Here is a 13,906-nt window from a genome sequence, read left to right on the forward strand (position 1 = left end):
ACTGACACCAATCCTTAAGCAGGAGATATCCTGCCCATAACTGTATTTCACAGCTAGACTCATGTCTCTGTGGCCCTAAATATTAAGAAATCAATCACAATTTTCAGTTGGCTGAAGACAACACCAAACTTTACCTTGCATACAAGCTGTACAAGTTGAAAATGGATCAGTCTCTCATTTTCCTAAGAGGAAACTCCTTTTTCCAAGATGACAGGAAGCTGTTTGCTCTAATAAAATCAACCAAACTGTCAATCAAGCTCTCCTAAGCCATTCTCCGAAGGGAATAAGTAAGATTGACTGAGGACAAAATAGTGTTAAGGTAATTTCTATAGCTAAGAAAAAAGCTTTTCCACAAGAGGAGATAGAACATCTGTGGTGTAGTGGGAATTAAAAGCTATTTGGAAGCCTGAATAACAGTGGTAAGAGTGATGTGAATCTATCCCTTATTATTCTGTGGGACTTGCTACCACAGACCATGATGAAGAAAAAGGCCTATGCTGCTGAAGGACTACTATCTGACTTTTTTTTTTTCCCCATTGGGACTATCAGAAGCAGCAACTCTTTAGAAGGCCTTAGATTAATGCAGACATATTTTTGTGTTGGATTGACCCTGAAAAAGAACTACAACAATCACCAAGAAAGATGTGAAATCTATTGAGTGTCCTCTACAAAATAGAACTCTGTACACAGAAGCCTTCCCTGGGAAGAGGAAATATGAATTCAAACCCATCAGACAATTCAAGAACCATCCCACTTAGGAAAAAGCTAGCCCCAATTAGGACAAAACTGAATAAACTCAGCCTGGGGAGTTCAGCCTCCTACAAATTCCTATCCTTTTAAGTAATCTTCATTTAGTCTTGCTCCCTCTAGTACAACATCATGTTCTACTAGCAGTCAGTCCCTGGTCTTAAATGGAGCCCATTGTTTATAGTTACAGTTATGCTATAGTTTAACCCACCTACTAACAAGTTTAGAAAAGGGGAAAAATGGATCAGGACAAAGGACTCCCAGATGGCCAGGCTTTAGGTCAGGCCACCAGAAAGGTCTTCATACAGAGCATGGACCACTCTGCCTTACAGCAGGAAGAGGGATCCACAAACATACCTGGATTACCCAAGCACATCAGGTTTAACTGAGACCAAACATGGACTGTTGACTTCTGCAACAAACTTGTTACCAAACAGCTCCTCATCCACTTACAAGTCCTTTGGCACTGACAAGACGGGTGCTAGGGGGACTATTTGTATACAGAACTTTGTTGAATGCTGTTCCCCTTGCAAGCCAGTGGCATGATGGGTTCTGAGATTCAGATGTCACTGGCACAGACAGCCCAGAACTCACAGACAGGTCAGACATGACACCTGAACACTGCTGCTGGGACTGCTCCACAGGTTTGTAGTTGTGAACAAAATTCAAACATTTCCCAGATACAGTAACAAGTGCAAGTCCATGTAAAGTGCACATACTGATGACACCTGAGGCTCCCATTAGATACTACACAAATATACTTTTTGATGCCTGTAGTAAATACAGACACCTCAAAGGTGAATGACTATATCCTTTGGAGAAGAACAGAGAAGTTAATGGAGGGAGGCCAGGACCCAAGACAAGCAAAACTTCAGGAATCCCTAGGTTACTCTACCTGTACTTAGGTAAGAACAAAGTTTCATTCAGTACCAAGAACTGTCAGCCAATACACATTTAACAGTACCCTTAATATCTTAAGACAGCAGTCTCAAAAGTCGGTGCGCAACACTCCATACCCCCTCTTCTGTACCTACATCACAGTGCAGTCTCAACCTTTGTGAATTTAATACCGCTGAAAACCTAAAGGATTTACAGGCACTCCTAAAGTACTGTAAGTTTTAAACTCACAAGTGATAGACTGTGTCCAATTTGATGTAAACTTACTAGAGGGAACTATTTCACCTTCCAACGACATTAATGCTGAAAGTTTACATCATGAGTTGAGTTTGCAGTTGTACTGAGATGGTTTATGTGACATCTTACAGCCATCCTTCCCTGTGATTAGCTAGGGAGCTCAAAGCCATTGGGATTTTAGGGAAGTCTCGGGGAAGAGATATCCTGTGATCTAGTCCAAAGTCACCCTAAGGGTTAGAACAAAAGGTGCTAGAGCAGTTACATGAATGGGAATACCACATGGCTGCCATGCCTTCATTATCTTTCTCCTCTCTCTTTCAAAAAACAGAAATTGCAAAGGTGAGAGCTCGAAGCACTGGTTGTGTTTCTAGGAAAGACACTAAGAACCGCATTAAAAATGGCATGTCTAGAAGTATGCTACTTTTAATGGCAGTTCTGGCAATATGATCAAACAGGACTTGTCGGAACTCAGAATGTCCCACAGACATTCTCGGACGTTCCAGACCCAGGTCAAAAGCATCTGAGACCCTGGCATGCAGCCAGAGACCCCTGTGGTTTTGAATCTGACCCATGGAACAGTTTACCAACTTTGCAGGAAGAACAAGAAGTCACAAAAGTTTAGATATTGTAGTAGAAGTAGTCACGAAGTAAAGGGTAGGATTTCTGAGTGCTGTACAGGGGGGTTTTAAGCCTTGTACGCAGGGGTCCAAGTTTTGTACATGGGGGTCAGGAGTTCTAAGATGGAGGGACTTGGGTGTGCCCTGTCCTCTTTCTTTCTCCTTCCTAGCCTCCATGTCTTTGGTGATGTTGGCACTTACAGATTGGTTTAGAGTAGAAAGTCACCATTCAATATAGATAGTAGGTATTGGAGAAAAAGCATAAACATGTAGTACGTAATATATGATATAAAAGATAGCACCAGCCCCCTGGGAGGGCAGTGTGCCTTTGTCTGAGCTGCTGAACGGGCCACAGCAGTTCAGGGAGAAGAATCTTGTAGATAACCAACAATAAACAACCTTGAGAACAGACAACAGAAGACTACTGAGTCTTTCTTCGAAGGCACGGGTTGGAGGAGGGACTTTTCCATCTTTCGGGGTCATCCCAATCCGGGGGTGAAACCCCACAAGGACTGATTCTATTAGGTTTTATAATTTAGTATTTTAAGCCTTTTTTAATTCTTAAATACATATCAAATCTTTTAAAACAGCTTGTGGGGGCATTTATTGAAGAACCAGAAAAATTCTTAGCCTTTTTGTCAAGTTTTCTTATTGTCTAAACAAGTAATTTGATCACACACATTTCTTTCTGCCACAATACAGACATACATCATACTAAACATTAAACCAGCAAACCCTCCTTTGAAATACTTCAAGCAAAATGTTGGACTCATCATGGGTTTTATCATACTCTCTTCATTTTAGTGCTGCTCATTGAAGCATTGCACTCTCATATCCCTGGGCAGGTAAAATTTCTGTGCAGATTTCAATACAACCACAGTTAAACAATAAATAACAACATTCCTTGTATGAATCTAGAACCAAACATTCCTAGCTGATTACACAGACAAATGGATATTGAAAAAGTGAACTAATTACCTCTCAGAATCTCTATTTGGATATGATCTTGCAAGTGGTGATACTGCATGGCTAAGAACAATGTAGGCATAATCAAAAACTTGTTTCACTTGCATGGCACCGTAAGAACTTCTGCCAACGTCGTTTCCTGAAATAATGTGACAGTCATCAGATCATCTTTTTTTAATATCAGTTACCAAAACATTACTCATACTTAAAGCTCAGAAGCCTCAACAACACAGCTTAATTCTGTTTAAACCAGTTATCCCATCCTAGCCACATCAGGAACACCTAAGTGTGCCTATTTCAACAAAAGAAGTTGACCTTAGGAATGACACTTAACATTATGCACTCAATTTATCACTTCTAAAATACTCATATATAGTGCTTGAAAGAAACAGAGCATAGAGATCAGCTTAAAGCTCTTAGAGCTGTCTTCCAGAGGGAATCCACCAAGCTCAAGGCACCATGTCTCACTTACCAGTAGAGTTCCTGCAGGCCAAATTCAGTTGAAAATTTCATTTGTGTAACCTTCATTATGTCAGACAGACTCACATAAAACCCTATTTAACCTTATCAAAACTACAGATTAATAAACCAGCACATGAAGATATTTATCTCCACAGGATAAGCCAGTTTTTCAGAAATCTATCATAGAGGATTCCAGAAGATTTTATAGTACTGTTTTTTTATCAAGTCTGTAGCACTCTCAACTGCCCTACTTTAGGAATGAGTGACATTTTAACTGGAACTCTTTCCAAACCTACTGCAATGTGAAGAACTGCAGAAGTTAAGAACATTGTCACTGATACAGAAGGTGTACAATGTACAAGAACAGATCACCCATCTGATACCTAGAACAATCTTGCTGTTACTAGCAGAAGGCATTTGGGAGCTTCATGTAGATGTATTTGGCATCAGACATCAAAATTCACTGTCAGCATTCAATTTAAGAAACATAAATAAAACTGCTCTCAAATTGCATAAAATATGGACTAGGTCTTGAGTGGGTAGAAAACTGCTTACAGTGCAAGGTTCCCTCCTTCAGAATGATGTGTGAAATGATGTGAGAACTCTAGAAAAGGATGAACCACCAGACATGAAAATCAGATCAGAGCCCATGAGTGGAAGAAATCAATGAAAAACCTGCTTTGAAAAATTGATGGGTAAATGACAGAATCCATCCTTTGGAGGACAGAATCCAACAAGGCTGAGTTTGACTTTAGAGGAACGCTTCACTTCCCTGAGTGTTTTGTCCAGCAAGCCACTATAGACAAACCTGCTGGGATTTGTCATCCAGGGGAAGAAAACAGATTTCTTTCAAAATTCTCCAACTATAATGCCACTCTAACAGCATAATCAATGAAAACTAACTGAAAACATAAAAGCATTTTGGGAAAACAGAATTTTTCTAGTAATTCACATGATCAAATAATAAAACGATCAAGAAATACTCCTGCTTACTGACATAAGTGAGTATCTTGCTCTGAATGCACCAATGTGGTATACAGCAGCCACTAGGCTCAAGGTTACAGAAGCCTCTCCAAATGGTTTATTTGCTATTGGACTCTATTCTGAAGTAAAAGCAGAGATCAATGTGGGCCTAGGACAGTGAATCTAGGAGGAAACACATGGTAATGTTCTTCACAGAGGACTTCACAAAGGACTTAGTCCAAAGGTGGCTGAGAAGTGACCAAAATATTTTAGTGGTCATGAAATCAGAACACAATGTTAATTATACTAAAAAAGTAATGATTAATTCAGTAAGGGCTTTTCAGAGGTAGAACACTTGTGTCCAGCCACATAATGATATTCTAAACCTAGATATGTAAGAGAATTAAATTGAGAAGCAATACAGAAATGGAATACATACAAGGGGCTAAAAACACATAACTGCAACTACCACTAAATTAAAGTCCCCCTATGGTTGGACTTGATGTTAGGGCTCTTTTCCAACCTAAACGATTCTATAAACTCACATAACACTAATTAAGAATACACACTCAACGTGCACTCAAAGAATCTTTGTTAGTTTAGTCTAACCCAATGCTAGGCAGGTACATTTGGCATGTATCCTGCATAAAGTTATACCAAAATGAAGACAGGGCTGCCACAAAATATTGGCTATTCCTTTTATCAGTTGTCACTACCTCGTCTGTTGTGCCAGCAAAAGAAATCAAAAGCCTTCCCTAAACCAATTACAACAAACTCGGGCAGTTTAGTTTAAATCAATGAAGTTGTGCTTGAGTCGTGATTGAAGCAGATTTGAGAAGAGAGGCAGAATAGCTCATGCCATACCATGCTTGGGTTCCTGGATTGCCTCATTCTGCACCGGTAACTCATTCATAAATATGTCTGAATTAACAGGTCTTAATCAATTATACAGTCTGCAGAGCTTTTTACTTGGGCTGCAGCTGGAGCTACTGTGAACTGCACCTGTCAGGTCTGTATAAAGATGACCCTAGCCAATCCAAAAAACAACATATTCAAGAAGCCAGAAGATCACACATTTGCATTTGCTGCCCTGAATAGATTATCTTCTGAGAGATCACTCTCATTAGAGAGCCGTGTCTCACATAACTGAGCATCCTTCTTTGGTCACAATCTAGACTGATCAGTTAAAGCACGCAACCCAAATGCTGTCACTCTTTAAAAAAATCATACATACTTCAATCCTCAGATGTACATTAGCAGATAACAATGGTGTGTGATTTCATGTATAATTCAATCCTTATTCTTTCTTACAAAGCCTTCATCCCTAAAGGAGCATGTCCAAAATTTCCATCACTTGCTATCAGTATTACCACTCCATCAGGTAGCCTTCCTTTACCTGAAGCGGTTTTAAGAACACGGCCTGAAAAGGTAAAGGTAAGACCATGAGCTAGAACTGAAGCAGACCCATTTATGTTAAGCTATTAGCTAGTAAACAGCTTTTTGCAACATTCAGCATTAAAGAGGTTCTTTCAAATCCTAACTTCAATGAACCTGTGTATTTTTATAAACACTTATGTTTTATACACACATACAAACATATATATTTGCAGGTTCTAATGACAAATAGCTGATACTGAAAAGCTGCAATGAATCATTCTGGGCAGCCATTAGGCTAGAAGAGATAATCTCATAGATGTTGCCAATCTCAAATCTATTTACTTCCCATACTTGTGAGCTATCAAGATGCAGAAGCAAGCAACATGAAGCATAATAAACCCTGCAAGTTGAAGATTCTCTTTTCCAAGGAAACACATTTAAGGTTTAGAACTTTCTTTACTGACCGCAGCAATTCAGAATGAAGAACAAACTTCCTCATGAATGGAGCTGCACAGGTGGAACTCCAAGTTTTAAACTTGGTGTTAAAGAATAGCAATTTAGCTGCTCTAGCTACTGCCAGTCTGAAACTAGACCAAAAATTATTCCTGTTCCGAGCATCAGAAATGACTGAAGGACCTTGATAATCACCTGATTCACAAAGGTATAAAATAACAAGCTCCCTAACAGTCTGCCGGGTAAGTGCCAAGCTTGTTTTACAACCACAGATTAAAAGATTTGTCAACTGCAAACAGTTATGTCTTTCAAAACAGGATACTGATAGATCAACTCCAGACAAACCTTTTCCAAGATGACATTATCTACGCTGCTCCAACATATTCCTGTGAACAAACTTCTGAGTGCCTGGCTTTGCAGCTCTCCTTAATAAATGCTTTTGCTTTTTATATATTTTACAAAAAAGGACAAGTGCTTTGAGAAACTGAAAGGGTGCAGTTACAAGAGGTTTATGGAAACTCCCTCCTTTAGACAATGCTAAGGGAATGATTTTCATTTCATTACCCTGTCCTAGGACATTAACTCAAGATGAAAGAGCTAAGACTATGTACAAAGACCAAGTATAAATGATGACTTCAAAATGCATCATTGCTATATTAGTCTGATAACTCAAATCTGGACCTCAACAAGCTTCCCACTTGAAGTGTCAACTTCCGACATTTTTGTTGGAATCCTCTTCTTAAATCACACAAATTATCATCTTCTGACACACAATGATCAGTCTCTGAAAATCTCTAAGGAAACCCTGCACTACCTAACAGAATCTAAGAAAACCCACTACAACCAAAACAACACTGGAATATGGAACCTGGATACCTGTTCCTCCCAAACCCAGAAACTAACAGAAGGTAATGAGCATGTAGAATGAGAATGATCTATCACATCCTTCTGATGACACCTTTTGTCTCTTAGCCAGACATCACCCACCATTTCACACTGAATAAAAACCAGTTCCTCTGACTTAAAGAAACTAATCCCACTAAACACATTCCTGTTCCCTACAAGACCGCTTTACAGTTATTCTTTTGAGTTATATCCTTCAGTATCCCATCGCTGAACTACTGCATACACTCACAGGAGCTACTTTTACACTACTTTGATAATCTTTTGAGAAATTGAAAGGGAGAGGTTTTTTTATCCCTGTACTTTCTGTCTCATTTTGGGATTAAGAAGCCATCTTTTCAAGTATTCTTCCAAGGCTTAACAGGAACCCTACAGACAGCTGTGATCAGGCTAAAAAAAAAAAAACCAAAAAAGGATTGAAAAACGAAGTTAAAAACCTCTGCAAACACAGGTTTGCAGGGGTAAAACTCACCAGTAGCTTATGCTAATTTGAGACATCTGTGTACACTCTTTACGAAAATAACTTATTCCCATCTCCTTCACAGTACTGCCACCAACCCTCAGAGTCAGACATGGAGTGGATCTGAACACAAACTCATCAGAGATGACTTGTAAACTGGGCAAGGACCTGAACCCTTGGGAAAGATTTTTGTACTGGGACAGAAGGAATAACAGAACAAAACTAATTAACAGAATTCTAGATGTTACCAACATACACTTGACAGGCAATTTTAGATACTGCAGGAATATGTGATTAAGTCTGAATCTGAGGAGGCTGTACTCATCAGATCTGATTCAAAGAGCCATCCTATACGTGCTACGTAATTCTCCTCCTAGCTTCATCTGGCAAGTTCTGAAGGTCTGTGGTAGCTGCTAAAAAATAACCTTATGAGACATAGTGGTCAGATAACTTCAAAATATTGTCAGTTTTCACTTCCATTGCCAAAACACTATCCCCTGTAAGAATTATATTATCTCACACCATACAATCTCTTAATTTAATTTAATTCTTATCAACTCTTTGACAGCATACAGCTATTCTTTCTTCTAAAGGACAATTCTTCGTTTCTGCAAGATTAATGCTAGGAGGAACAGTTCAGAGCCCTTATTAGACTTCTTTTTACTTCTTCAGAGTACTATTAGCAGTGATTAAAACATTGTGTAGCACACACAATTTGTTCTCCTTCAGTCCCCAGCAGGTAGAAAGGAACAGAACTGGAGGGCAGTAAGGATTTTTGACTCTAAACAATTGTGGCTCATGCTGTTATTCAAATGGGTCTTCAGGCAAGTAAGTACACAGCTCCTAAAAGAAATCTCAATGACAACAACAGCTCTGCACAATCACACCCTAACCTATGCCTGGCCAAGTACAAGAGTCATGATGGACACAGTTACAAACATATCAGAGACAAGGTTAGACAAATGAGTATCACAGCCTGAAGCCTGTTCTAGGGAACTATGAACATTTAGCATATTGAGTATTTAGAAAGGTGCCAGACTTCAGCTCCTGATCCATGGTATTTGCTTAAAAGTGCTGTGAATAAGTAGTCTACACACAAAATGTGACAGTATGGACTTTGACTGCCAATTACATTCTAGAAATACTTGTGCTGAAGTCCAAATTAACTGAAAATTGACTTTATTAAAAAGCTGGTTTGGAATTTCAGCTACTTGTGATGGTCTAAATAGAATACAAACTGAGTACTATAAAGCTGGAAATTTTCCTGAGGCACTTAGCCAAAATGAAGCTCAATTATTTTGAGGGTTACTGAATTAAAACCAAAGCTAAAAAAATAAAATAATTTTATGTTAAGTACTACAAAAGAACATCCAACCCTAAAACTGTAACTGTCATTCCCTAAAGATCCTTGTGCAGCACAGAAGCCAGCTATGCAAAGTGCTCTCCACACCACCACCACTGCAGCTGCTTTTTACAGATATCCACCCCTGTTCCTGCACAGTCCCTGTGGTAGGTTCTGCACCTGGGGCATTTCTTTCCCGTATGGTGTGACTTATGTGAAGTATGGCACCACAGACTGTGGCAGTAAAAGCTACACCTTCCAATCTCAATCTCATAGCAAATGATGGAGACTGTTCTGTTAACAGCACGCCTTCCAGGATTTCCTGGAATTCTTTCTTTCACTAGCAGTCACTGCTGTCAGAGAATCTCATTGTGTCCTCAACACACTTCTGGATCTCCAAAGCATTATGCAACTGCACTGTTTGCATGTAATGCAATTTACTCAGGCTGAGAATCTTGTGAGATCTCAGGTCCATATCCCTCAGCCCTCCTACATGACTGTACCTCTACAGCAGCAACAGCCTCTTCCCAGTGCAGCTTCTTAACTCATCTGACGGACTAACGCAAGCTGAGAGCACAAGCTGAGCCAGAGCTCTGGAATATTGCAGGAAGTGTACAGTCTTACCGGGCAGAAGAGGATCTTCAATACATAGCATGGATGGTCTGTATCCATTAGTCATGACTTTCATGATTTCTTCTTTGGCAATATAGGCACCTCCATTTTTTATTCTAATACCAGTTTTCAAGTAGTTAAAATTCCTTCCATAGAGTTCAAAAAATTCTATTAGAAGCATTCCAAGGTTTTCATCAGCTCTTCTGGCATCAATTCTTGGATGTAGCTGTTAACACAAATCCATTTTTATATATAAAAATTAGTAGTTTTCAGACCATAACACAGGGCAACAAAAAGGTCTCATTTAAACAGCTGAATGTTTCTTCACATAAGTCTCAACTGAATAATTCACTCTGCATGTACTTAAACCCCTCTTACACAACCTAGAGAGGGCAGCACTTGGGCAGTATCTGAAAGCCAAAGAATTCTTTCATCTTTCTTCATGTAGCTTTTTGAGGACGAGGGAATTCTTTTCCTTACGTCAAAAACAAGAAATAAGTACTGCCTACTAAATTACAGCCTAGTTAGTAAAAAAGTAGTACCTGATTTTCCACAGCAAGTCCATCCCTCAATGCCCTCAAAGTGGGGGGGCAATCTACTTGTCCCAACTGAAATACAGTTTGTGCCTCTATCTCTACTTATTGTATTTGGTACAGAAAATCTGTAGCAATATTTCAGTCAACACCACCAGCAGCAGAATATGGAAGTTTTCCATTACCACAGCTGCTGAGAGATGCTAACCCCATACCTCATCATACCTGTAGGAGGCTCACTGTCACAAAAATGTTTAAGAGAAGTTGTAACTTGTTTCTAACATTGTAACTTGTGACTATTTCATCAGTCAAGTACAGCATCTGCCAGTCTTAAGCATGTTAAAACCTAACCAACATAAAAGAAAAAAAATAACTTGACTATTGGATTCTATCATTTTAATAAACACTGAAATCAACTACTCTGCACATTCAGTATCAGTAGTCTGGGAAGCAAAAGACAAAATGCATCCTGCAGATTTATGAAGCACTACTAAGATGATTCAGGTACAGGCCCTGGTGTAGAGTGCAATGCACAGCCTCTATGCCTTTCACAAGGCTCCTGCTGCTGTTCCAGTCCACACAGGACAGATCCTGGATATTTGAGAGGCAGTCCACAGGATCTTTCGAGTGTCAAACTCTGAGACATAACAGTAATGCTGTGCTTTGCAAAGGGCATCTGAATAAACAGTACAATAAAAGGGCACAGGTACAGAACCCAAAATATTTTGAAGAACATGGAAACAAATAAGGAACAGACTTACCTGCAAGAAACTAATTGCCATTAAAATTAGGCTGTAAGAGCTAATTCCACCAGTAAAAACTTCATTCAAATCCCTCTGAAGGAGGAACTGTTTTAATACTAAAATCAAGTAAGGTAGCAAAGAATATTTCTGCAAAGCAAAACAAGTTTTATCAATGACAATGTCAACATTCCAAAACAAATAAAGAAGTACGCAATCTCAGCAGACAAAGATTCATCTAATACAAAAATATTTCCAGTGGTGTGCTATACAGTGTTTCCACAGGAAGAACTGAAACTTGCCTTTTTTTATTCTAGAAACAGATGAATTTTGATCAAAGATCTTATGTATCAAATTTATTTCCCACCTAAACAGTAAGACTTTCATATCCTTCTCTGAATGCCAATATCACTTACTATAGTCAAAGCTTTCAGTCTAAATAGTACTTTTACTACAGAGCATAAAAGGAAACTTTTAAGTGCGTAGCTACACAAGAATTGTTTTTTGACAGTTTAGCAGGACGGTATTCACAATGCAGCAGCACTTAAATTCAAGGTAAGCAAAACTTGAAAAGAGACTTGCTTCAGAAGCAAAGTTTAGTGCCTATCTGTACATCTAGACATGAGCATAGAAGTTCTTTCCCAGTGTACAGGTTAATTCACTCAAACACCTAGCACTCAAAGTGAACACTGAATGGACACCAATTGATAATAAATTAAAATACCTGTGTTTAATTAGTAATTTAATTAATGAAAATAGTCTTCAGCAATAAATTGTCAAGCCATACCAAAAAAGGTTAGCTAAGCATCTAGCACATCCTTGGTAAGTAGCATAACATTCAATACATGGCTGATACCTTCATGTATTCCTTGATAAATCGAGCTGCCTTCACACCAGTTTCTACATTAAAACTGATGTCAACTTTCACTTCTGTCTCCTGGTCAGTGAGTTTTATTATTGGTACCTGAAAAGATTACAACAAGAATGTGAACCCCCAGGAATACAACACTAGCTTACTCAAGACACATGGATACAAGCAGCCAAAATGATTGCAACTATCAAGTCTGTCTGAGAGGAGGGTAACAATCCTAACCTGACTGACCACTGAATGCTTTCTAGGAAGGTGATTAATGTACAACCACATTAACTTACCATCACTCTGGTACTCTACCACAGCTATTAGCTATCTGCATTCATCATAGCTGCAATAGTAGTGTTTCATATGACAATTTACTAAATTTAATGACTCATTCCAATTAATAGGAGATCTTGTAATCTCATACCCTGGGGGAACTGCATTCCTCTGACCCAGTACTGCACCATTCACTTACTGAACTGACAGGAAACCAGCCTAGCACAAAGTAATGCCTGCTGGTTTATCAAGATGAACTGGTTCAATGCAGAGTCAAATGAAAGCCAGAAGACATAAAGCAAAGCTGCTGTAGTAATATGGCAGGAATAAATTAATATAAAATGACTGAATATGTAGTTTAGCTTCACACTACCATCTGCAAGGCATGGCCCGACAAAATCATTTTACAATTATAACTTAAACTTCAGCTGATAACATTTATTTTAAATTGAACTCCTCATACTTTAAATCTGAAGTGGCAAACAAAAAAGAGCAAAAGTATAGCATTTATACCAACATCAGAAGAAAAAAATAGTAAGAAGGAATAGTAGAATTGTAAAGCCCAGCCTAGTGCTGTTTTCCATCATTAACTGGTAATACGGATTCTGAAAATCCCATTAGTTCTCAGGCAAACCAAAGACTACCAAAGCTAGTGTTATGTACTGCTACTCTAATGAAAGCCACAGGAATATTATCAACCTAAAAGAGGAAGACTGCTTTAGAGACCACAAAACAGAAGCTTGCTAGTTTGGAATACTCACCTTAGTCCCCTCAAGAAAACATAACTTGCTCAGTAACATAAAATTCTCATGCATTAAGTTTTTAACATATTCAACATGACTCAGGCTTACAAGAAAGATGCAAGAGATAACATACATCAGTCTCACAAGTGACATAAAGCTCTCAAATAGTATATTTTGGACAGGAAAACTCAATGTCAGGTTTGGAACACTTCACTATGCCATCAAACAAGACAAACTAAAAACCGTGTTGAAAACTAGACAGCTCTAGTTACTGGCTTAAAAAATTCCCCTCAAAGGTCTGTGGAAAAACATTATGCAAATAGTTAACTTATTTTACTGGATATTTTGCAAATACTAACTTTCAGATCTTTATTGACAACATAAATATAAAGTATGGCCTTCAGCAAACACAATACACAGAATTACCGATGTCCATGTAAAAGACTCCATGCTATTGCTAAGCACATACAGATTCCACTGAAATCTTGCAGAGAGTTTAAGACAATATAATTTGCTTCAGGAATTAAGAATATTATTTATCACCAATATCTGAAGGGGCCTGAAAGTTTTTCAGTTCAGTATTTCAAAGCTATTACTTACCGTAGCTTTGTCAAGTACTTTAATGGAATATGGCTCAGCCACATTGTGTTTTCTCAGTGCTTGCTCCAACAGCTGTAAAGGGGGTCGTTCCCATTTCCCAAAAACAACTAGATCAATATCAC

The 13,906-nt window shown here is 38.6% G+C and overlaps 1 protein-coding gene across 5 annotated transcripts in view; it reads right to left on the reverse strand.

Moving 5' to 3' along the window:
• The window catches only part of TENT4A (terminal nucleotidyltransferase 4A), a 58,914-nt gene that overhangs the window by 27,663 nt on the left and 17,345 nt on the right, over positions 1 to 13,906 (reverse strand). For all 5 annotated transcript variants that reach the window (XM_038127321.1, XM_038127322.1, XM_038127326.1 and 2 more), the window contains exons 4-8: positions 13,785 to 13,905; positions 12,166 to 12,273; positions 11,331 to 11,459; positions 10,049 to 10,262; positions 3,477 to 3,603 (exon numbers count right to left, since the gene is read on the reverse strand). In XM_038127321.1, coding sequence (XP_037983249.1) covers positions 3,477 to 3,603; positions 10,049 to 10,262; positions 11,331 to 11,459; positions 12,166 to 12,273; positions 13,785 to 13,905 — 699 coding nt within the window. The remainder of the gene's footprint in view (positions 1 to 3,476; positions 3,604 to 10,048; positions 10,263 to 11,330; positions 11,460 to 12,165; positions 12,274 to 13,784; position 13,906) is intronic.

Source organism: Motacilla alba, chromosome 2, assembly GCF_015832195.1.
Source record: "Motacilla alba alba isolate MOTALB_02 chromosome 2, Motacilla_alba_V1.0_pri, whole genome shotgun sequence".
NCBI classification, from domain to species: Eukaryota; Metazoa; Chordata; class Aves; order Passeriformes; family Motacillidae; genus Motacilla; species Motacilla alba.